Raw genomic sequence first — 26,489 nt, 5'->3', positions numbered from 1 at the left:
TTAGGAAAACATCAACAAAATATTTTTATATAACTGTTTTTTTTTTTTTTTAATATTGGCAGGAATAGAGGAATCATACTATACTTCCTTGTATCAACATTTTTTTGAATGGTTTCCACCTCCACTTTTGCACTCTTTCTTCCAGTTTCATGATTTGTGCACCCTCAAACATGCTCTGTGTCAATTTGCCTCCTTTAAATCATTTTCTTTAAGTGCTTCCTTCAATTTAGATGAAGCTTGAGAGAAATGTTCTCGTATCTTGATAGATAGTTGCCGGTTTTTTCCTTTGAGAGCAACTGCCTCATTGTCAACTGAATTTTTCACATCCTTCATCTTTCAAATCTCCTCTTCAAGATGACTTTAGTTTTATTCCTCTTTTTGTTTCCCTTCTAATTCCAGTTCCTTTCCCTTTCACAGTCTTCCCTGTAAGCAGTATAATTTGCAAAAGCTTGCTGTCCATACCTAACGATCTGTGAGTCAATAGACAGAGAAGAAAAAGGGTGTATTATCCAAAAGCATCCCACACAGTCAAAACACAATTTAAAAATGTTTCAGTCTTCAATGCCTTATTTCTCCTAATATGTGCTTCAAAATGGAATACCTTCTCTCTATGTTTGCATTTCTGTGGCACAATGTTTGAGAAGCCTCAACAAATTTTATAACATTTGGATCCTTTAACTCTATGAAAGGTGAGTCTCTTTTTGAGATGTGCTGCTGTACCAGTAATTGTCAAAACCTTTGTTATCATCTTTTTCAAACTGTAGAACATTTCATTCATTTAATAAGTAATATTACTTGACATCAGGTGTGATTATTTTTTCAGTCTTTAAAATCTCACTGTAACTTTTGCTCTTTGTTCTTTCTTTGGGATCTAAAAACCTAAAACTTTTCAATGGCACTCTTGATAGACATGTCTCTTCCATCACTTGTTTGCAAGCTGTGACATAATGTTTTGGGGCATTATTCAGAAACCACACCTTGTCACACTCTTCCAGTTTATTAAGCTTTTCTTTTACTTGCCTGCTAATAACTCATTGATCAAGACGAAGCAGACTGTCCAGTGTCAAGAGTTCATTATGGAGAACTTCAGAAAGAAATTATGAAATTAAGTTCTGCTTTGACTGAAGTTTTATTAAAGCATTCATAATGATGTTGTAGGATTTGGACTGCAAAAGAATTTTTTTAGAGGTATATGCTTAAGAAAGTAGTACTGAATGCCATCCCACTGTTCCAAAATCCTGTTGGCTGAAGGTCCTAAAGCAAGCCACCTTTTGGCTGTATGCCTATACAACTTGTGATGTGGAATGTTAAGACTGAACTCCTTCAAATTCTTCCCAGTGAACAGGGTAAATATTGATTAGAAATTCAGGTGCTTCTTCACTTACAAACTCTGTAGCCTTTACACTGGCATTAAGCATCGATTGGATGTTGCACGCTCCAATGCTTATAAGTTCTCTACCTCGGGCCTCCTGGACATCACTATCTAAAGGGCTAAACATTTTTAATTTAGATTAGGTTTGTCTAATCCCAGCATAAGGCATTTATTTAGGGACAAGTTGGCTTCAGAAAGTGCTTCACATAATTTCTGATGTAACGTTTCATCATTCACTTTGCTGATATGCTTTTTTAGCTTTAAAATTGGCTGCTTCACCATAACTCAATATGTAACATGATGAACATGTTTCTTCTAATATATGTTTCTGGAAGTATGGTACTGTCCATCAGTTATTAGGTACCTCATTTTCTTAGATGAGAGTGAAAGCTTTTCAGGAACACTACCAACGGAACATCATCTTAAGAATGTTATAGTATCATTTGATGAATCCATAGGGTACTTGGTAATCAATGAATTCATTGAGCAAATCAATTCAACAGTGGTGGAACTATCCTTGATATTTAATGTATGTATTGTTTATGCACGTACTGATCTTATAGAGCAAGAACACACACTGCAAAACATTTCTCTTTGACTAAATTTTTCCCGTGCAGCAGCTCTGCATTTAAAACTATATCTTTTCAAGCCAGTCACTAAGGAACTTGCATTTTCCCATCTCAAAAAGTCTATTCTCAATATCGAATGAAGTATCACTACAGCAGTTTTGTTACTACAGAAAAATTAGAATCTGGAACAAAAATAGAAGCAGTTGTAACCCACACGTTATAAAAATGGATGCGCATATGTGTATATGTTCCACATCTCCTCCTAAAACAGTAGACCAATTTCAACCAAACTTGGTATCCATTCCTGTCAGGCAATAATTGCTGTTGGGAAAAAAACCACCTGCCTACCACAGCTAACAAGGTATGATGCCATCAACAATTAGATTTGTAAAAAAATGCTACATCATGCATGACATTTAAATTTGTTATCTCTGTGTTATTAACTCTATTCACAATAAATATCATGGAAAATATCCACAAATGCCACTAAATGCACCTATAAAATTATATCATGCATAGTTCAGGAGATATGTCATCATGAACACTGAGGTGGGTAAAAAATTTCCACATTGTGCATGACGTTTAAATTTATTACTTCTTAGTTATTAACTCTATTCACAACACATTTCGGAGGCAGTATCTACATGTGCTACTGAATTACCCACATAAATATATCATAGTTCAAGCAATATGATGTCACTGACACTGAGCTGCATGATAAAATGCTGCATCAAGCATGAAGTTTTAATACATCTGTTGTCTGCTACTAAGACACTCCTACAGTCAAGTCAACTTAAGGAAATCCCTGACACTTGGCAGTGCTTTTGACAGGTTTCAACTGTGAAGTGCAAATGGCTATTGGCAAAAACAATAGATATCTATAGCACTATGAAGAGGTGTTGTCATAGAGATGTTTACAAAATTGTGTTGTGCACACGTGAAGCAGTTGAGCCCAACATACAGAAATAAATATTACAGAGAAATTGTATTTTGCATACTATGTTTCTTAACTTGGGTACTGCACTTAATACAGTTGTACATTATGCATATTTTTTGTATGACTGTTTTACAATTTCAAAGGTGTTTTCATAAATACATGGAAATGTAATTTTTCTCATATTACACTACAAACACAACTAATTGTTGTTTTTGTTTCTAAAAGAAAACTGGCAGACTGAATACCCAGGCAAAGCTGGTTTTATCAACTAGTAGAGGAATTTATTGCAAAATATAAAAAGGCCACAATCTATCTCAAATTTCAGTTTAGATTTTATCTACTTTGATTACTGGGGCATCCCAAATTGTTAATGAACAAACAGTATACAGGAACTGGGAAACAAATGTAAATAACTTATTTTTTCCTAAAGGAGCAAAAAAGGCAAGGGACAAAAGTTTAAAAAAGTGACACTGTTAAAAACATTGAATAAAGATGAGAAAAGTGACTGACTCCCCATCTTGGACAAGATAGAAAACAGACATACAGTTTTAACTGATAGCTCTTAGAAGCTAATGATTATTACATTCTATTATTCCAATGTTTGAAGAATTAAAATACAATTACTCAAAGATATTTATTACATTTAGTAGACAGAGATTCACCACACATTCAGAATCCTTCTATCAGTGGGTTTTGTTTGTACAAAGCAAACCTGTGGCTTTATCACACCTCTAAAGGAATACAAAAAAAGCCATCTTCAAGGTAATCAGTTAAAACTATATGTCAGTAAAGTGAATGTAACCTTAATGCAATTCCATTCAGAACAATGAGAAACATCCATTCCATGAACAAATCATTGTATATACAGTATTGAATCAGCACATTAAACATGGATGCCTCATCCTGGGATAACAATTTTGTACGAAAAAATATTAATAACTGACATATTCAACAGATAATCTAAAAGTGAAAAAAATTATAATGAATGCAAAAGTCAACAGAATGGACACAAAATGGAAAGGCAATTAACATCTGTGAACAATAGGACTGAATAAGAAAGAGGATGCAACTGAAACACAACAGTGGAAGTTAATTAGATTTTTTCAGCTTTCTTATCTAATTATCTTATCAGGTAGAGTGCAGTGACAAAACATTATTAGTTATAACTCTCCTCTGCATGTGAAACATAATTTTGTAGACTTCTATTATTGTTCAAACTTTGAAAATGGTCCCAAGAAGAGAGATAAATGGTTCAGTTCAGGCGTTATTTGAGGAGGATGATTAAGGTTCAGGACTTCAAAATCAGAATATGGAATACTCAGTAGAGGCAACAGACAAACCATTATCAGAACAATTTATGAATGACATGATGATATTAGTACTGAGTCTAAAAATGGTTTAGGAAGTGGAATAGCTAGAAACAGTGACATTATAGGCAGGAAAATAACTCAAACAAACAATCATACTGCTGAAATTTTGTAACATAAATGAAAAAGCTGTTAGTGTTGAAAAGACCATTTTTGACAGAGACAGTGAATGTAAGAATAGTGTGTCACACTTGGAGAATAATTTGTTTGAGGTTCAAAAACAGTGACATCATTTACATGAAGGTGTAGCAGCAAAAAATTTTTAAACATAGGTTGTAACGTTTTGTTTTGTCTAATATGTCAATTAAAAGTTTTACTGGGGATGACAGGTTGCATCCTGTTCATTTATTGAAATAATATAAAGACAATTTCATTCCAGACCTGACTGTTAAGAGTTAATTTGCAAAAGGACATTTGGATGTAAAGGCGCTATCTTGGGGAAATTAGACTTGTACATGGGATTTAACATATCAAGATTTTTAAAAGTGCTTCTTTAATAAATGTTGACCACAGTCAGAAAATGCTACAATGAAAAGCAAATTCCTCAATGGACCAGGTTATGGAGGACAAGGGTTAGTATTGTTCATCTAAACAACTTTTTGATAAACTGACACAAATTGATGAACTGATGAGAAGGTTACCTGAGAATGTTCAATGAGAGTTGGTGTATGGGCCTGACAAATTGGTTGTACAGTTCCTTAAATAGGTAGGTAAGTTGTATAGAGATTTTTACAGAAATGACAAAGTATGGGTTGTTTACAATGGGAGCTGAGAAAATAATAATTATCATGGGAGAAATGGAGGTAATAATCACAGAAACCACAAAATAGGTCCACCAAGAGAATTTGATACAAGAGGGAGACAATGTGACAGGGAATATGAACAAAGTAACTGGATTCATAGTCAACATCCACCTCAGTATTTCTGTCAGGGCACTAAAATTACTAAGCTGGTAAGCTTATGGTAACTCTGTTGAAGGTCCACAATATGAGAGCGAAGAGTAATAAATTTAATTTATGGACCAATAATGGCCACTGATATCAAACACAGAATGGTTGCTACAAGAGAAGGGTAAATACGCAAGGACACCAAATTAATAAAATTAGTGTGGATCAAGAGTTTTGGAGTAATTTCCGGCAAGACTGGGTTAGAGACCACAATAAAAGAAGAACAACAAATTTTAATTATGAGTTGCAGGAAGGAGACCTGGAAAAAAATTCACAATGTCAATATGGGGAAAAATTTTAATGGGCTAGTGATGATTTTTAATAGACTAGTGATGATAACTGAAATGAGATATTTTCTGAGAGCGAAGTGGTGGAACGAGAGCAGGGTGAGAAACATGTAGTAGATGAAGATGTAATTAGTATTTGTAATGTAATTGATTTTATTGATGACTGTGAAATTAAGAGAAATGAAAATGAAAATGTTGGTAAATTTTGTTGGATTGAAAGATGGTTTCTTTGGATGAGGAGGAAGATGGTTCCTTGTTATTCATTAAGTTGTCAGAGGGAAGTTCAAAAGTAAAAGGAGTTGCAAATGAAATATCAGAATCTACTATATGTACTAATGATTCTCACACTGAGTCACTGAAAATGTACGGAACAAAACTGTAAGTGAATTTTCTAACCTTCAGTTGCAAATCTGGAAGTTAGCAGTAGGAGTGTTTTGTGCACAGTTTGGATAATGTTGGAGAAGAGTTATTTACTGACTCACTTTGAAAAAAAAAAATAGCAACTTGTCCAAAAGAGTTTCCCGATTAGCAAGATGAAAATGTGCAATGAAATTAATGAATCATGGGGAAAAAAATTATCAAACGATGAAACAATGGAAACTCCAGGTTGGAATATCAACAATATAAGGAAAAGATAGATTTCTGTTCACCATACAGATGACACATTGAGTTGCAGACAGGCACAATGGAAAGACAGTTACATATTTAGCTTTCAGCCAAAACCTCCTTCAGAGAAGGAAATAAACACATTCAATCAAACAAGCAAGCACATCTTATGGACACGTGGCCACCATATCAGCAGCTTGGACTGGAACGCAACTGTCACATAGAAGTAGGAATCTGAAGGGAGTGGGGAAGGGGAAGGGATAGCAGGATACAAGTGGGGAGAGAGAATGGCACTGTCTGGCAGAGTGTGCAGCAACTAAACTGCCAACAGACACAGCATCAAGAGACTGTGGGGCATGGAGGTGGGGAGGGGGGGGAGGGAGGGACACAGGGAGCATAATAAGAGCGTAACAGGGAAGGAGAAAGATGGGTGGGTGCATTGGCAGATATTGGTAAACAAAGAGGGTGAGGGAATGACAATAGGAAGGAGGCGATAGGACAGAGGGGACAGAAACTATTGTGTAGATGGTATGGGGCAGTAGGTTACCATAGTCTGAGGCTGTGATAATGTGTTGTATGGATAATTCCCATTTGTGCAGTTCAGAAATGCTGGTGGTGGAGGGGAGAAACAAGATGGTCTGGTTGTGAAGCAGACATTGAAATAAACCATGTAATGTTCAGCTGCATATTGTGCCACAGGGTGGTCCACTTTGTTCCTGGGCACAGTTTGGTAATAGCCATTCATCCTGTTCACAGCTAGTTGGTAGTAATAAGAATATAAAAGGCTGTGCAATGATTGTAGCAGAACTGGTGTATGACATGGCTGCTTTCACCGGTGGCCTGGCCTCTGAAGAGGTAGGATAAACCTGTGACAGTACTGGAATAAGAAGTGCTGGGTGGATGAATTGTGCAAGTCTTCCACTTGCTTCTTCACGAGCATATGATTCCAGTGGCAAGTGGTTGGGATTGGGATTGGCATAGGGATGGACAAGGATATTCTGGATGTTGGGTAGGTGACTGAAAACTACTTTAGGAGGGGTGGGAAGCATCTTGGGTAGGATGTCCCTCATTTCAGGGCATGATGACAGATAATTGAAGCCCTGAGGAAGGATGTGGTTCAGTTGTTCCAGACCAGGGTGGTATTGCATGCGAAGGGGCTACTCTTATGTAGCTGCTACTTGGGGGTCATAGGAGGGTTGAGGTTGTATGTGAAATGGCAGGAGACCTGTCTGTGGATTAGGTCTAGGGCATAGTGCCTTCTGTGAAGGCCTTAGTGAGACCCTCAGCATACTGGGAGGCTTGTCGCTGCAGATATGCCATCCTCGGGTGGCTAGGCTGTATGGGAGAGATCTTTTGGCATGGAAGGAATGACAGCTGTCAAAATGCAGATTATGTTGGTGGGTTTGATGTGGACAGAGTCATGGATGGAGCGATCAGAGACGAGGAGGTTAACATTTACAAAGATGACACTGGGCTGAGGAGGACGACATAAAGTCGATGAGGGAGAAGACGTCGATGTTGTGAAGGAATGAGTTCGGATTATGCAGATAGCATCATTGAACCTGAACTAGCTTAGGGGTTTGGCATTTTGTGAGGCTAAGTCTCCTCTAGATGGCCCATAAATAGGTTGACATAGGAGGGTGCCATATTATGGATTTGTTTGTATATATTCCCTTCAAAGGAGAAGCTGTTGTAATTTAGGATACAGTTAGTAAGGTGCATGAGGAATGAAGTACTGGGTTTGGAGTCCGAAGGAGGTTGGGAAAGGTAGTGTTCAAAAGCAGTGAGACCATTTGCATGGGGTAGAATGGTGCATACGGAAGTGGCATCAACAGTGATGGGTAGGGGTCCAGGAGGTATAGGTGTGGGAATGGTGAAGAGTTTTTGAAGGAAGAGGTTGATATCTCTGATGTGGAAGGCTAGATTATGGGCAATTAGTTGGAAGTGCTCATCAATGAGGACCAAAATTCTTTCAGTGAGGGCAAAATAACCAGGGAAAATGGGGCATCCAAGATTGTTTGGTTTGAGGATTTTGTGGAGGATGTAGAAGGTTGGTGTGTAGGGTATCATAGCAGTGAGGAGGGAAATTGATTCAGGGGAGAGGTTCTGTGAAGGGGGTAAGGCTTTAAGCAGGGATTCAAGGCTATGCTGGACTTCTGGAATGAGATCAGGGTGGCAGAGTTTATCAGTGGAGTAATCAGATAATTAGCAGAGGCCTTCTGCCAGGTAGTCAGTGCAATTCATAATGACAGTGATGGAACCTTTGTCTGCAGGTAAGACAATTAGTTTAGGATTTGTTTTGGGATTGTATATGGCTGTCCCTTCTTCCACTGCTGAAAGATTGGTATTCTGAATATGGTAAGGCCAAGTAGGAGGTAAGGAATTCCTGGAAAGTGACAAGGGGGTGGATAGGTGAGAGGGATAGAAGGATCATGGTTGGATGGTGGTATGAATGGGAGAGAGAGTTCAAGATTGGAATTAGGTTGGCTTTGATTGGAGAGATTGGTAGCAAAGAAATGTTTCCATTGCAGGGATTGAGAGAAAGAAAGTAGGTCTTAGACCAGTCCAACATGGATAAATTTGGGTGTAGGGCTAAAAGTGAGGCCTTTTGACAGGACTGAAACTTTTGAGGGTTTTGGTGGAAAGGTTAACAACAGTGTTACAGAAATGTTTCAGCTATGGATTTGGTGGAGTGTTGATAGGGAGTTTTTGGGGAATGTGGCAAATTGAAAATGTCAGCTAGGCAGGGTCTGTGAGCTACAAGCAGTTGACATGGAGGAAGAGCTGTGGGTAGGATAGGGGCTGGATAGTGGTGCTTTGCATACCTGCAGTGAGAAGAACTCCCTTGCCTGAGGGTCTCAATAAGGCCTTCACAGGCAGGCATTACCTCCAGACCCCATCTGCAAACAAGTCTCCTGTGTCATTTCCCCACACACTTACAATCCTCTCACCACCCCCAAGAACCAACTACAAAGGAGAAATCACTTCATCACTCAGTAACACCTTGGGCTGGAACAACTGAACCACACTCTTATACCAGGTGGTTATAATGAAAGTGCAGCTACTCACAGATGTCCATCATAGGCTATAATAATCATATGGCAATGAAACTTGGTAGATATTCTAATGAGTTAATGTTGAACTGATTTACTCTGGGAAGAAGTTAGTTCCACTTTTGGCCACTAGGAGCAAATCTGGAACTGTGAATGCAATGTTTTCACATATAATGGATTAGGAATGAGACAAAGGCAGAAATGGTAAAAAAGTGAGACAGGTGTAATGATTTTGTTCAATAAGAGCACCGGAGATGTTGACGAAGTGCTGTACAGAGCCAGATTTGCAGCTGGTAGTTAAAATTAGAATTACTTTTTTTCAGTGTAAATTGATTCTGCATTAACGTATTAGCATCTCTACCAACTTTTGGTATCATACAATAATTGCAGCCCACACTTTATCTCCATGTGTAGCTACACTTTAATTATAACCACCTGCTATGATGTCATAAACATTGAGCCGCATGAAAAATTGCTGCATTACACATGATGTTTTGATTTGTTACCTCATAACTATTAACTCTACTCACAACAAATTTCACAGATGGTAGCCACATATACACCTCGATGTATCTGCGAAGTTATATCATTGTACGACATGTAGTTCAGGAGACATAGGACCATAAAAATTGAGCTGTGTGAAAATGAAACTGGAGAGTGAAATTCGCTAGAGATACAGGTGAAATAAGGGTACAAATACTGTGGAAAATATTAAATGTATGTGAAATATATTTAACATGTCCTAAACTCCTGGAACAGTTGCTACCAAATGTGGTACATACACCAGTTACAATATTGAAAGAAATACTGGGGAGGGGGAAGGGGGTAGGAGCTGCCAGCCTCTTACTGGGGTGGAGGTGATAACGTTGAGACAAAAGATGGGAGGAGGAATTGGGCAGACAGTGAGAATGAGGTGGAAGAAGGGATTGGCAACACATTTGGGGGGGGGGGGGTGAGATAGATAGAGAAAGGGGTAATGGCAGATGGACAGATACAGGGGGAGGAAGAGAGGGGCATAGTGAGGGGGAGGAAGAGCTGGAAAGACAGAGGGGAGGTGGAAATGAACAGAGAAAGGGAAGAGGAGGAGGGGGACAGACAGAGGGGGGGAGGAGTCGATGGACAGAGGAAGGAAAGAGGAAGAAATGGATAGAGAGAGAGGGAGGAGGACAATCTGTTTGATTAACTTCGACGTTAATGTATGTTAATTTTGAGCAGAAGTTGGTGATGCTCTTTGATGTGAGGTTAAATAATATCTGAGAGTAATGGACTGCTAATTGATGTAACAATGATAATTTTTTTAATGATATACTTTAATTTTGTGAGGTATGAAGTCAGAGGAAGTTTACACAGAATATTTTTAACAGAGAGTGATGTTTTTTGAAATGTTGGAGTATATTTTTAGGTGAATAAAGGATTTTATTTATTGTGCTTTTTGGAAATATATGTGTAATCTCTTTGGTGCAATGTGGTGATCAATTGAGTTAAATGATACAAGTGCACCTGCAACAGTATTTTCGAAATTAATTTTTGATCCAATGATTTACATACTGAATAGAAGTGAGCTTGATCAAAACAGAGATTATATATAGATAAATTGTTCAACTTCTTAGCTGGCTGACAAGGAAACATCAAAAACTTGGCCTCATATTTTAACGACAAAAAAATGCACATTTCCAAGGTATCACCCTCAGCAATCAATCCCACTTAAAAATTTGTGCCATAACTTTGACAGCATGCAGTTATGACCTTCCAAAACTACATCTTTTAAATTATCGCACACATTGGATGTTTGTCACTCAATCCACCCCACTGCAAAACCGCTTAGTGCTTGAATTCAAAGTGCTGTACAGTGGTGTGAGGAAGAGGTTTGTGAAATACTGTGTTGATATTGGTAACATGCTTTGTTTATTATGTCAAAATGCACAGTGTCCAACCTGCACCTAGTTCGAAAGATCTCTTTGCTTTGAACATTTTTATGTAGTGATTCACAAATGAAGCATAAGTGACTGAAATGAAGGAGTGTATCACTAAATACACAGTATAGTGCTATTTTATTATTAACATCACTGTTGTGCATTATTTTTGTTGGATTTTGAAGCTGGCACCATTAATGTGAAGTTGATTTGCAGGAGATATGTTATTCCTCAACACAAATGACAATATTAAATTGTAGATTGAAATTCGTTAACTTCAATTCTTCTGTTGCTTAAGTTTATTCATTTTGATTTTGAGGATATATATACAGAGAGGGAGAGAACTGCAGAATCAATACGAGAAAAATTTTAAAAGTAATATTGAAAATATATGTGCAGAAGATTTACATATTACATACTTTTATTATTTACTATTTTTCATGTAGAATAAAGTGTTTTCTTGAAAAAGAATAATAAGAGTGCTGTGGCTGTCATTCCACTGTACAATACTTCGCACTTTGGCATTAAGCAGCTGCAGTGGGGTAGAGTTACACAATTTAAAAGTTATGCTTTCAGAAGGTCATAACTGCTCACTATTCAAATTATGGTCAAAATTTTTGAATGGGATCAATTGATGGGGCTGATATCTTGCAAATGTGGTTTTTCCTTTTTAAAATATGAGGTCAAATTGATAGTATTTACTTGTGGGATGAATTTATTTGGGTTTTGAAAATATGAGCAATCTAAAATCCAACAAGTAAATGTAAATAACAACATTCATGAACCTTATAATGAAATGAAACATACACGATAAACATTACATACAAGTAGAAAATAGAAATATTCAGAATGTGGTTCTACAGAAGAATGTTGAAGGTTACATGGGTAGATTTGATAACTAATGAAGAGGTTCTGAATCAAACTGGGGAGAAAAGAAACTTATAACATGACTTCACTAAAAGAAGGAACCAGTTGATTGGACACACACTGAGGCATCAACTTACGGTGGAGGAGAGTATAGGAGGTAGCACATACATTGAATTGTGGGGATGGAATGTGCAAGACTCAGATTCACAGGAAGAATATTGTGGAATAGCTTTGTATTTGTATTCTATTTTATTTGTCTCATAACATCCCTTTACAGATCATGCTCTACAAGAGACATGTCAATTTTGGCCTTATGATATACATAATCACATAATTCCCTAACACTACTTTTTACCAGTACAGGATGACATTGGACATAGTAATGTTATTAAATTGATTTTCTTGTGATGTAACAGTACATTATCTTTGTATATGAATACAATATTATACACACTGCTATAATATTAAACAGTCACATTATTCACGTGATAGCCATAGTTTTATTATTAAATTGCATTTCTTATTATGTAACAATACATTATCTTTATATACCACCTTATATACCACATTGATTTTCTTGTGATGTAACAGTACATTATCTTTGTATATGAATACAATATTATACACAATGCTATAATATTAAACAGTCACATTATTCACATGATAGCCATAGTATTATTATTAAATTGTTTTTCTTTAGATGTAACAGTACATTATATTTATATACCACCTACTCCAGCCCCGCTACTGGTAAAACATACACAATTCAAGGCAGGGCCACGTGTGAAACTACACGTCATTTATCAGCTGACATGCCTGCACTGCACAGCCTTTTACATCGGTATGACAACAACTAAACTGGCTGAGCGCATGAACGGACACAGAAAAACTGCCCGCCTAGTAGTGGAGCATGCCCTCCAGCATATTCTGGGGACCTAGGAACCTGATACACCGTATGTGCCATTTGGCTTCTCCCACCCAACACCAGTCCCTCTGAAATGCGGAGATGGGAACTTGCACTCCAACATATCCTTTCATCCCGCAATCCCCCTGGGCTGAACCTACGTTAAACAACCTCACTCCCATTTACTCTTCAGTCTCCTCCTCTTTCCCTTTCCTCCTTAGCCATTCACGCATCTTTTCATCCTACATAGTTGTGTTTATCTTTATACTATATACCTCTTTACTTCTGTATGCATCCTCTTTGTTTGAAGCTGGCACAGTACTTACAGTAGAATATCTTTGGCTTCCCTCTGACAACCATGCCTCCATCCTTGCTACCTTCCCTGTTTTCCATTCCCTGGTGCTTCATAACCTGGGTTTTGAGTAACTGAATCCACTTTCCCTTCTTCCCTTTCTTTCTACTCTCTCTCCTCCCTGATGAAGGAACATTTGTTCCGAAAGCTAGGAATGTAAATTTTCGGTACTGTTTTTTTTTTTTTTTTTTTTTTTTTATCTATCGGCTGTACTGACTGAGGTAAGTACTGACCAGCCCCTCTATCTCTTTGTTAGTATTTGTTTCACATCTTTATATGAGATTTTACATTAATCATTTAGATCACCTATATGGTCCACATCTTTCATTGTTTTGTCCCTTTTGTTAGCTATCACTACATCTGTCATCTAAACACTCTCTTCTTCAGTGTTTTATATATACATAAATAAATATTTTCCTCCTATTATCTTGTTCCGTTTGTAGTCCACTTCTCTTTTTCTATTTATTGATTTATTTATTCAACATTCCATAGTTTTAACGTTCGTTATTCGCTGTTTTCCAGCCAACAATCACTGCCAACAATCTCTTCCACACTTACCAGTATCATCCATTTCCGTCGATTTCGGGTTTCTGGCGATATTTTTGGGCCATTGGCTATCTTGCTCTGCCACAGAAAAATTATTTTGCGACATTTCTGCGCCACCTGCGATCTTTTTTGCGGCAAACATGATCTTTTTTGCGGGATGCGCGATCTTTTTTTCGCCACTCGCTATCTCTGTTTTTGAGCAACGTGTGTTCTTTTCCCCTGATCTGGACATACTTGCTTGGTCTGGTCAACCTTTTCCGTATTTTTCTTATTTAGTGATCTTCCTTTGGTATTGAACATTACCAACAAAATTTCATTCTTTCTCATCCTTCCCTCTGTGTTTTATTCCTTCTTATGATTACTATTTTAACTTAAGTTATTTAATTTCCCTACCCACCAGTTACCCACTATGTACCCTAATCCTATACCACATTATTTACATTCATTCCGGAAACATGCATTCACCGTAGCCAAACTGCAATCCCACATACTTTTCCTCCGGTCCTGCTTAACCTTTGGAATTACCCCTAAAGGACTTACCTTAAAAGTTCCCATCTCTGGGTGCAATTCCTCCTTCCACCAGTCTCTCCTGGACTTCCAGAACCTTCAATTCTTAGCCCTTACCCAACTTGTCCTGAATCTCTACACTACTTCATGTAACCACCACTCCCAACAGCTCCTATATCTCTTCAAAGTCCTCCACCTCTCAAACCCTTGCTTGGAGAACACACTCAGGAACATCATCCTAGAAGCCAGCTGCAAACTTGAGTTCCATGCCACACACCACCTGAAAAAACTATCCACAGTGCTAGTGCAACCCCTAAGAAGTGGGGTCCCTCTCCCTATCCCTCATAAACACCAACCACAACAGAACCTTCAACAAACCCCCATCATAGCCAACAAACCTAGCCTAGCCACCCTACTCAATCTCCCCATCCCAGCACATACCCCACACAGACCAAATCTCAACTATAACCACAGTCAAATGCCACACATCACCAGTCCCAATTCAGTTCTAAACCTCTCATCCAGATCCCTCTCTCCTCCAGAGACATCTGTTCTATCACAAGGCTTAACCTTTAGCCCCACGCCTAAATTCAACCACACTGCCCTGGTTAAAGATCTCCTCTCATTCACCCGAAACCTCAACTGGAAATATCACTTCACTACCCAAACACAGCCCCCAAATACTAGACCCAGTGTTGAACCCTGACTAGAACAGTTCCGACCGCCTTCTCAAAGGGATCCTCCTCCCCTCCCCCAAAACCATCCTTTGCAGACATTTCAGGAATTCCTCACATCCAGTGTTGCCTCCCAGTCCTTCTTGAAGAACATCCCGACAACCCCCAACATCACCCCAGCTGAATCCCGTGCCATTAAGGAGCTGAAAACAGACCGCTCTATTGTCATCCTCCCAGCGGATAAAGGCTCCACAACTGTGGTACTTGACCGTGTGGAGTATGTGGCAGAAGGACTGTGTCAACTCTCCGACACCTCAACCTACAAAGCTGTTACCCAGGATCCCATTCCCTCCATCCAGACTGAGCTGCAGAAAATCCTAAACATCCAAGGTCCCTCACAAGGTCTCACAACGGCTTCCATAGACTTACTCACTCCACCTGAGCCACATACCCCTACCTTCTACCTATTACCCAAAATCCACAAAGAGAACCATCCTGGCTGTCCCAATTTAGCAGGCTTCAAAGTCCCAACAGAACGTATCTCAGCTCTGGTAGACCAACACCTCCAACCTATCACCCGCAGACTCCCACCCTACATCAAAGACACAAACCACTTCCTAGAACGCCTCAAATCCATTCCCACTCCTCTCCCACCTGAAACCTTTCTTGTCACCATAGATGCTACATCCCTTTACACAAACATCCCACATACCCATGGTCTCTCTGCCCTTGAGCACTACCTCTCCTAACGCCCACTCGAAGACCTTCCACAAACCTCGTTCCTTATCACACTTACCAAATTCATCCTCACCCATAATTACTTCACTTTTGAAGGCCAGACCTACAAACAAATCAGGGGAACGGCCATGGGAACCAGGTTGGCTCCGTCCTTTGCCAACCTCTTCATGGGCCGCATGGAGGAGGCTTTCCTGAAGACCCAACAGCTGCTTCCCCTGGCCTGGTATAGGTTTATAGATGACACCTTTGTGGTCTGGACTCATGGTAAAGAAACACTCCTCAATTTCCTCCATAACCTCAACTCTTTTTCGAATCTGAATTTCACCTGGTCCTTCTCCAAAACCCAAGCTACCTTCCTGGATGTTGACCTTCATCTTGTTGAAGCTCACATCCACACCTCTGTCAATATCAAACCCACAAACAAAAAACAGTACCTTCACTTTGATAGCTGCCATCCATTCCACATCAAACGCTCCCTTCCCTACAGCCTAGGTATTCGTGGCAAACGTCTCTGCTCCAGTGACGAATCCCTCAACAATTACACCAATAACCTGACCAGTGCTTTCCTCTCCCGCAACTATCCTGCAGACCTCGACCATAAACAGATCTCCCGAGCAATACATTCCTCCCCGTCCAACAACAATGTTCCTACCCCCAGACCACACAGAAGCATCCCCCTTGTCACCCAATATTATCCTGGCCTCAAATACATCAACAAATTACTCCACCAGGGATATGAATTTCTCGAGTCAACCCCTGAAATGAGATCATCCCTTGACAAAATTCTCCCCACACCACCCAGAGTTGCCTTTCGTCCCCCCCTAACCTGCGTAAACTCCTTGTTAAACCCTACAATATTCCCAGACTACCCTCTCTACCCAGCGGTTCCTACCCCTGTTACCCAATCCGCTGCAAAACCTGCCCCATGCATCCCCCCACAACCACCTACTCCCGCCCTGCTACTGGTAAAACATACACAATTCAAGGCAGGGCCATGTGTGAAACTACACGTCATTTATCAGCTGACATGCCTGCACTGCACAGCCTTTTACATTGGTATGACAACAACTAAACTGGCTGAGCGCATGAATGGACACAGACAAACTGTCCGCCTAGGAGATGCCCAATACCCAGTAGCGGAGCATGCCCTCCAGCATAATTCTAGGGACCTAGGAACCTGATACACCGTATGTGCCATTTGGCTTCTCCCACCCAACACCAGTCCCTCTGAACTGTGGAGATGGGAACTTGCACTCCAACACAGCCTTTCATCCCGCAATCCCCCTGGACTGAACCTACGTTAAACAACCTCACTCCCATTTACTCTTCAGTCTTCTCCTCTTTCCCTTTCCTCCTTAGCCATTCACGCATCTTTTCATCCTACATAGTTGTGTTTATTTTTATACTATATACCTCTTTACTTCTGTATGCATCCTCTTTGGTTTGAAGCTGGCACAGTACTTACAGTAGAATATCTTTGGCTTCCCTCTGACAACCATGCCTCCATCCTTACTACCCTCCCTGTTTTCCTTTCCCTGTTGCTTCATAACCTGGGTCTTGAGTAACTGAATCCACTTTCCCTTCTTCCCTTTCTTTCCCCTCTCTCCTCCCTGATGAAGGAAGATTTTTTCCGAAAGCTAGGAACGTAAATTTTCGGTTCTGTTTTTTTTATCTATCGGCTGTACTGAGCTGAGGTAAGTACTGGCCAGCCCCTCTATCTCTTTGTTAGTATTTGTTTCACATCTTTATATGAGATTTTCCATTAATCATTTATATGAATACAGTATTATACAAAATGCTATAATATTAAACAGTCACACTATTCAAATGATGACTTCATCCTTCATAAATTCCTTAATTGAATAGTAGTATTTTTCCACCAGGCGATCATATAGTTTTCTCTTCAGTGAACCTATCTCCATGCTCAGTTCACCCCTACCCTTGAGTTTATTGTAAATTTTCATTCCCATGTACTGGTGTGTCTGTTGGTAGAGTTTTAAGTGATGTGGAAGGATGAAATTTTCTTTGTATCTAGTGTTATACATTTGTTTGAAATGGTTTTCTTCCGTTAGCTCCGGATTACTACGTAAAAAAAAAGATAATTTCAAATACGTACAATGCAGGGATAGGTAATATTTTTAGGCTCTTGAATAATGGCTGGCAGGAAGTTATTGGAGGGGCAGCACACATTTGCCTAATAATTCTTTTTTGAAGTAGCATTATTCATGAAATATAGTTTGAATTTCCCCAAGAAATTAAACCATATCTAATTATGGATTCAAAGTAGCTGTGGTACACCACTTTTCTGCAGTTTATGTATGTTTTACCAGATAGAATATCCATTGCAAAGGAAAGGCTGTTTAATTTTGTAGTTAAATAATCTATATGTGTTTGCTGGCTTAGATTTTATTCCCAGTTTAATCCCAAGAATTTAATGGACTGAGCTTCATCCATAACTTGATTTTTATGTAAATTACTGATGTCACTGATTTTTTATTGTTTGGTTCTAAATTGTGTAAACAAGGTATTTGAAAAGTTAAGTTTAAGGCCATTTTGTTGAAACCATGTATCTAGGTTGCTTAGTGTGTTTATAGCACCATCCGAAATTTCTTCCTCATTTATTTTTTCAAGGAGTGCTGACTTATCAAAATGGTTCAAATGGCTCTGAGCACTATGGGACTTAACTTCTGAGGTCATCAGTCCCCTAGAACTTAGAACTACTTAAACCTAGCTAACCTAAGGACATCACACACATCCATGCCCGAGGCAGGATTCGAACCTACAACCGTAGCGGTCACGCGGTTCCAGACTGTAGCGTCTAGAACCGCACGGCCACCCTGGCCGGGGCTGACTTATCAGCAAACATGACGGACTGGGCATTGACATTAAGAGGTAAATCATTTATGTAAAAGAGAAACAATATTGGCCCTAAGATTGAGCCTTCAGGGACTCCTTGTGATATTGTATACAACTGAGATGCATAATTTGTGGTGTTAGATGTTGTGATTACCCTTTGCTTCCTGTTTGTCATATACAGGGTGTATAGGTGGACAAGGAAAAAAAAAATCCCGGATTTCACAGTTAAAAATACGCTTTCTCCTGGGTGACAGTATATTTTCCCTTATCAATCCTTTGAATGGTTATGGTTTTATACACAGGCGTACAATTTCCCGGCACTTTAGAGAATGAAACTCGGGGAAAAAGACACGTTTTGGAAATATCTTTGTTGGGCAGCAACATGTACGCTGCGTATTTTCGTATTATGAAAGCATACATTGGAATTCCACCAAACACCGCATGTTACTTTCCGAATCATTGAAATCGAGATTTCAATGCACTTTTGTAAGCCGTTCGTAGCTCATGTCAGGTGATCTCGCCAGCCGACGACAGCGGATATTCAAAGCATAGGACACGTGATGTAGTCAGCCAACAGCAACATCACTGTTAAGTAGCATGAACGCACAAACAGGGAAAGTTAATGGTTTAAATTAATATACATAGTGTTGCTACAAGAAAAGAAAAGCTTTCACATATAATATTAGGCTCCAGCTGCAAGAGGAGCTAAGCTTTCGCATATACTGTTGATCTTTTTTGCACGTGTTAGACTTTAAGATATATCACACAAATGTGCCAGTAAAATTTTTAATGATGTCATGAATGTCTGATCTTCAGGGTTGGAAATTCTTCTAAATGGCTCGTCATCAAAGAGTTGATTTTTAAATAAGAGTCAAATGCTCTGTGATTTAATAAATTCATGGTACATTCTTGCACATAGCTCTACTTACGTAAAAGGATATTTACTTTGAAAGTACCGCTTTTCAAATCACCATTCGCAATATTTTCCTGCGACCTGTTAGAAACAGGTTCGTTTTAGCAGTTGCCAGAGAGCGCAGATAACAGGCGACACCGCGCTTGGGTAGCTACCATGATGTAGGAAGCCCGTATGTACGTACGTGTAAAACATTGAAAGATCATAAATTATGTCATAAAAGAAAGAAGACATCAGAGGATACTGCAAGAGCATCGGAATTTCGTGAACCGTATTAAAATGTGCACATTTAAAGTGCATAGATAAAGGGCACATTCCTATGTCCAGATTCCCAATTAAGTAGACCTCGACCTGATATTAAGCTTTTCAGTGCGGTTTCCTGGATGTAAATTTTCTTGGAGCACCAATACTGTATTATATCATGTTTGGTTCTTTATTATGGTATAATGCCATATGTGCTAGAAAATGAAAACGTGCACTTGAAAAGAAGCGAACAGTTGAAACTAGCCAGTACTGTGGAATTAAACATTTCGTTTCAAATACATTGACTGCCTCTGCGGAAAAGGTTAACAAAAGTCAAATTTCTTTAGCAGACAAAAATAACTTCACTGTTCCGCAAGGCGATTAATGCTCGACTGTCAGAAAGGTGGAAATGAAATAAAATCTGAAACTAATGATGTATTTCAGCCTTCCGTAATTATTTGATTTGTTTTAATTCACTTGATAGCTCCCGGCCACAATTATCCATTTTGTTTTCATTTGACGTGAGAGTAAACGAAGGGGAAACAATAAAATCACTAAATGTAAATACGGGTCACATGGAGACTACCCACTATAACTCAGACTGCTCTGCGCATCAGTCCCGAATCTACAACATTTGAAAACCGGGTCAATACTAAAAAAAAATTGAATTTTCAAAATAGGTTCATCTTGTAGCGCACATCTTTCTGAAAAGTCTGAAACATAAAACATATGTATTCAAGGAAATGTAAGACATATTATTTGGTCTTAAGTAAGCCAAAGTGCAGTGCCACCACACCTCTTCATAAACCATTTTTCTACTGCACGTCCAAACTATATTCAGGAGAGTGGAAATTGAAATGTCCTGTGGTGCCTCTCCTGCTCCCAGTTGGCCGGTTTTACAGCCCGCCCCTCTTTAAAAAAAAATCTCGCAATTAATAGTGGATGGGATTATTTGTAATCAAGAGAACAAGAACTCTTCAGAAAATCTGAACTCTTTATTGCCTATTAGTTAATAACTTGCTGTTTTGTGTGACATAAAATTAAAAATAGGATATATAAAACCAATACTGACAAGAGATAAACAAGAAATTACACATCTCTTCTCCTAGCATTTTTTTCCCTCTAATCTTGCTACAGCTTTACATGGCGTGCTTTCCTTTCTGCGAAAGAATCTATTACCTCATCAAAGTTTGTCAAACGTTTTGCTACATGAAAAATCGAAATGTCAATATCTAATACTGAAAAAGCTGTTAATACAAATAATACCCAAGACTGGTGTGGTTTCTTGATCTGATTACGTCTATTTTGTCGCTGTCTGCTAGATAAAACAAAATAGGGCTTTCTAATATGGCAGCAATTTTGTAACACACCAAATATACGAGACTGTTTTGGCACAAATATAAATTTTTATAACACGACAGAATATAATCCAATAAGTACCAATATCAAATGCCTATTGGGCCTACTACAAGCAAAAAGCATTATGTTAGGAAATAGTTTCACATTTCATTCATACGCACCAGCTTCTCAAGCATGAGATCGAAAAGTAGTATTACGAAATTTTTATATAAATTTGGGATCGTCTTATTCTTGCGTAATTTGTGTGAAGTTCCCGTTTCTTCTTCTTCCTCATTCTAACACTCACTCTTGTCATCACAAATTCTAAAGCTACTGTTGCCACTGTCAAAATTAGTTTGCCGATTAACTTCACTAAGCCTGCCAGAATCACAGGTTTATTTGTCCCGCGATTATTTTCTGGTTAGGCGTTATTACGTGTTCGAACAACACGTTTTCTGCGTTACTTCCAGAATAGAACTTACGTGGCTGCTTGACAGGGACTGTACTACTGGTCCTTACTAGTGTAGCGATCTGGCCAAAAATTTTCTGTCAAAATTTCGTTTTCTTGGATACACCGAGAAGATAATACATAATATTTCTCACCTGTTATTCCTGTCAATTGTTTATTTCCATTCTGGTGGTCTGAAGCTATGGATTTCGCTCGTAATTATAACAATGCTGATCATTCGCAAACCCAATCAACTATATAATCAGGCAGCGATTGGCATTTATCCGTTCGGCTTTACTCCCTCAGCTCGTATAGCCCCATCCCCTTTTGTCTGCGGAAAGTTCATTTCTAGATGCGATGAGGATTCTCCTGACAGAGACATCACGTACACTATGCATGCATTCAAAAGTCAACTTATGATTCACTCAGAAATCAACTCAAAATGTGTTCAAAAATGTTCAAAAACCAACAGGGAAGCGTTTCAAAATCATATGAATAATCGGTAGGCAAACGTGCGCTGGATGCTAGGTGCTTTGTGAAACAAGTTTTTTTCCTCAAGAATATGAATTTGGCGCCCCCTTTTCCCGGTAGCATCTAGCTGCTTGTTGCTTGCACAGCCAACAGCCACATTCCTGTTGCCAGAAGCGGGAGAATCTACTACTCAAACGTGACTCAACTGCGCATGTGCATGAGCCCGCGCATATCTGCTAAAACAAATCAACTGTAAACAGTTGCGACTTCACGCTCATTGGAGGCAATTTGTTCTTCTGAAGCACTGCATAGTCTTCCTAAAGCCTTTGACACATTTTTAATTGGCAGACACTTGCATGAGCACTGTGTGTCGTTGTTGTATATGGTGCATTTTCTTTGCAAATTAAGTTATTTTAGTTTTTTTTTTTCCCTCTCGTTTATGTTTTATTGTTGAAGTATTATTCTGCAGTAGTGGGATACAGTAATATCCTTTCTTAGAGTATCAGTTCTTACCCGTCAAAAGTAAAAAAAAAAAAAAAAAATTCACTGAAAACTAAAACAATGAAAAATTCCGGGAATTCTAAAAATATCCCGGGTTTTTCTCGGTTTTCTCCCGGATGAAAAAATTCCCGGGTTTTTCCCAGATCTCCTGGTTGCCCCGGGTCGTATACACCCTGATATAAGATGTGAGCCACTGCAGAGCATTATGTCTGAAGCCATACCTGTCTAGTTTATGAAGCAGCATAGAGTGATTCATAGAATTGAATGCCTTTGTAAGGTTGCCAAAGATACCTGCTACTTTGTTGCTTCTGTCCAGTGATGAGCAGATTTTTTCACTGAATTCATTATAGCACTCACTGTGCTTTTCCCTTTTTGGAACCCATATCGGTTTTTAACAATAACACTATGTCTCACAATAAAATTTGTTATCTGGACTGCAGCTATTTTTTCAAATACTTTGGATTGCACTGGGAGGATAGAGATTGGGCAGAAACTTCCCATATCCTCTCTTGATCCTTTTTGGTGTAGTGGTTTTACCTCTGCATACTTAAGTACATCAGGGAAGTTGGCTTGCTCAAATGACTGATTGATTATTAAGGACAGAGGGTATGCTATTTTATCATATACAAATTTAATTACTTTGATGGGTATTTGATCCCACCCTGCAGCATTTTAGTTTTTTAAGGACCAAATAGTATATTTTACATCTTCAGCTGAACTTTACTAAGTGTCACAAGGGGTCGCCATTCTGGTCCAGGCCAAAGAAATCACACTGTTTTGATAAGTAGTCACATTTACATCAGATTTTGTTACATTTATGAGAAACATATTAAAACATTGAGCTATTTATGAGCAAGGTTTGAAATAGTACAGTTGTTTTGTTTGATTTTTGAGATTTCCTGGAGGTTAACTGTCGTACTTAATTGTGATTTAATCACATAACCATAGTGCTTTAGATTTATTCTTATGTTCTACAATGAACTTACCATTTGACATTCTTTTGGCAGCTTTAACAGCACTTTTAAATACAACTTCATAACATCTAACCAAGTTAACAAATTCAGGGTTTTTATTATGTTTCATTTCTTTATGTAGCTCTTGTTTTCAAGTACTAGGTATTTTTAAGCCTGGAGTACTTGACACACTATTATTTATAAGCCATTTCACTGCATCTGTCTTGCTATGGAAGAAGTTCATGTTATTTTTAGTTATCAATCCATGAAGTAAGTTAATTATAAAACTGACATCCAGGTGATTCTTGAGCGTTTTTCATCACTCTGAGACACCTAGCAGTTTGATTAACAGAAGAAAAAGAGATTGATTTAGCGAAGGGTTGTATGATTCATTATAAGTTTATTTCATTTTAACCTGTGCCAGAGCATTATAAATATTCAGCAGAATCCACTTTGTGAGAAAGCCATTTCATAGCACAGGAAGACTTACCCTTTAAAATCTGACTGTGGATGTTGAAAGACACGTAAAGTAACATATTACTTCCTCCACATTAGTCTCACATAACCCCTATGACAGTAAAATTAAAGAAATTTGCACTTATATGGAGCAAAGTGACAGTCAAATGTGTTGTTTATGGGCTACAAATGGAATCAGTAGAAAGAAAATGATGGTGGCATATTATGTTCACATTATTACAGGTGTTACAGTGGATTACAGGGTACACATGTACAGAAAAAGAAAATATCAGCAAAATCTATGGAAACAAATGTTTGCATATCAGATGAAACTGTGCAAGCATTCTCAATCTTTGTCAAATTTGTACCCTGTTCCTTTGTTGCACTGTCTTCTGAAATAGATTAAGATTCCTTTATAGTGCTACATGATACATGTATTTAAGAAACAAACCATTATACTTCTTGTAGTGCATGTAAACGTTCATGAAAATATTCTTATTTTTTGATGACTCTGATTATTATTCATTATGTGATATGGAAAGTTAATTATTAATATCTTCACCAAATTTTTTAAACAGAAATCATTGTTTATGGTACAAATAAATGCTATATTCTTAGTCTTTTTTTGTAATTTGAAGTAGAGTAATACACACAATATGACAATATATAATAAAGAGTTAGGATATAAATGATAGCAAAAAGGAAGCGTATCCATAATAAAGACATCATAATTTTAATTTTTAAAGACACTTATGATGTATGAGTTTTGATGTGTAGGAATGCAGTTTATTGTTTCCAGATATGGAAATTATAGTGAGATAAGTACACCATGGTTTATTTGGATAATTTTTTAATTACTATTTGTAATTATAACTAAGTTACAATTTTACTGTCAATAATACATGTGCTGGTTCACATTGTTAAAAAATATTTCTGCTCAGGGAGCTGCACTTACTGAACCAGTAAGTTGTGGAAGAGAATAAAGCAATCAATTGGAGTACAGTACATGGCAGTTTAGAACTGCTACCAGTAAAGTACATGTATTCGTAATTTTTATTTCATAGAAAAACAGTCAGGAAGTTACTTAAATCAGCAAACAAACGTATCTGAAGTGTATGAGTTTTTATTTAAAGATTAACCAGTCAAAAGTGGCAAGCAGAATGCCACTTAATTTGTTAAACAACATGACGTATAAGTTACTATAAATATTGTTCCATACAAGGCAACATTGCTGCTTGAAGACACTAATGCTGCAAAATTTTTGCAAGCATTCTGAAGCAATTCCAATTAATATTTTTGTTTTCACTTTTAGTACAAGGCCAGGGAATGTTACAACTGCATTACTGAAACTGAACGCTTACAGGAAAATACTAACCTGCTGTTTAGCATCATAAAGCTCATGCATCAGCTCCCTGCGTCGAAATTCGGCCATACACCACTGCTGCTCTTCTTCCTGCACTTGAAGCTGTAGTTTGTTGACTGCATCTGGTATCGATGACAATAACTGCAGTTGTTCTTGAAATTGATTCTGAAAGACATAAGTGAAGTTATCATACTTACTAAACAGCTATATTCTAAAAACAAAGATGATGTGACTTACCAAATGAAAGCGCTGGCACGTCGATAGACACACAAACAAACACAAACATACACACAAAATTCTAGCTTTCGCAACCAATGGTTGCTTCATCAGGAAAGAGGGAAGGAGAGGGAAAGACGAAAGGATGTGGGTTTTAAGGGAGAGGGTAAGGAGTCATTCCAATTCCGGGAGTGGAAAGACTTACCTTGGGGGGAAAAAAGGACGGGTATACACTCCTTTTTTCCCCCCAAGGTAAGTCTTTCCACTCCCGGAATTGGAATGACTCCTTACCCTCTCCCTTAAAACCCACATCCTTTTGTCTTTCCCTCTCCTTCCCTCTCTCCTTACAAAGCAACCGTTGGTTGCGAAAGCTAGAATTTTGTGTGTATGTTTGTGTGTCTATCGACGTGCCAGCGCTTTCATTTGGTAAGTCACATCCTCTTTGTTTTTAGAATATTTTTCCCACATGGAATGTTTCCCTCTATTATATTCATATCATTAACTAAACAGCTAAGTATATTTAGCTAGCTTAGATTATCTAAAGTTTGTTGATGTTAGAGCTCAGAAACCTGCACAAGTGATATTTCCATGCTAACTTGACTGTGAATATGGTTGCTTTCTGTTTCTTTTACTTCCATTTGTCTTCTTAAGTCATCAGCAGCCTGTTGAGTCTTCAGATACTGCAATATTAGAGACAGGATATGAAATAAAATATATAGCAACTTCAGATCAGGATATGAAATAAAATAAGTCACATAAATTAATTTGTATTGTGTATGAGTTTAAACAATGAAGTAATATAGCCACAGTTAGTTAAGCAATAGAGTAACGATCTAAGGCATTTTCAATCACTATTAGTTAACTCAGTATTTAAGAACTGGTGCTTAGTTTAGCATTTAAACTATTTACCCCAAAAATAACAAGGATTAGTAGCCACAGAATACAACTACTCAGATGGTTTGTAAAATAAGCAAAGATGGTAAGGGCAATACTGATAGAAGGTAAATAATTTAGGAATAAAGGAGACTACTCACCAAATAGTAGAAGAATTGAGTCATTGACAGGCACATAAAAAACAATAAAAACTTACTG

General features: G+C 38.2%; 1 protein-coding gene across 1 annotated transcript in view; it reads right to left on the bottom strand.

Moving 5' to 3' along the window:
• The window catches only part of LOC126176855 (coiled-coil domain-containing protein 18-like), a 90,111-nt gene extending 63,852 nt beyond the window's left edge, over positions 1-26,259 (bottom strand). Inside the window, exons 1-2 of the mRNA XM_049924040.1 lie at positions 25,967-26,259; positions 25,194-25,346 (exon numbers count right to left, since the gene is read on the bottom strand). Coding sequence (XP_049779997.1) covers positions 25,194-25,346; positions 25,967-26,035 — 222 coding nt within the window. The 5' untranslated portion in view covers positions 26,036-26,259. The remainder of the gene's footprint in view (positions 1-25,193; positions 25,347-25,966) is intronic.
• Between the last annotated feature and the right edge of the window lie 230 nt (positions 26,260-26,489).

The sequence above is a fragment of the Schistocerca cancellata genome, chromosome 3 (assembly GCF_023864275.1).
Source record: "Schistocerca cancellata isolate TAMUIC-IGC-003103 chromosome 3, iqSchCanc2.1, whole genome shotgun sequence".
In the NCBI taxonomy this organism is placed as follows: Eukaryota; Metazoa; Arthropoda; class Insecta; order Orthoptera; family Acrididae; genus Schistocerca; species Schistocerca cancellata.
The sequence above is the reverse complement of the archived record's forward strand: the minus strand, read 5'-3'. Positions and strand labels throughout refer to the sequence as shown.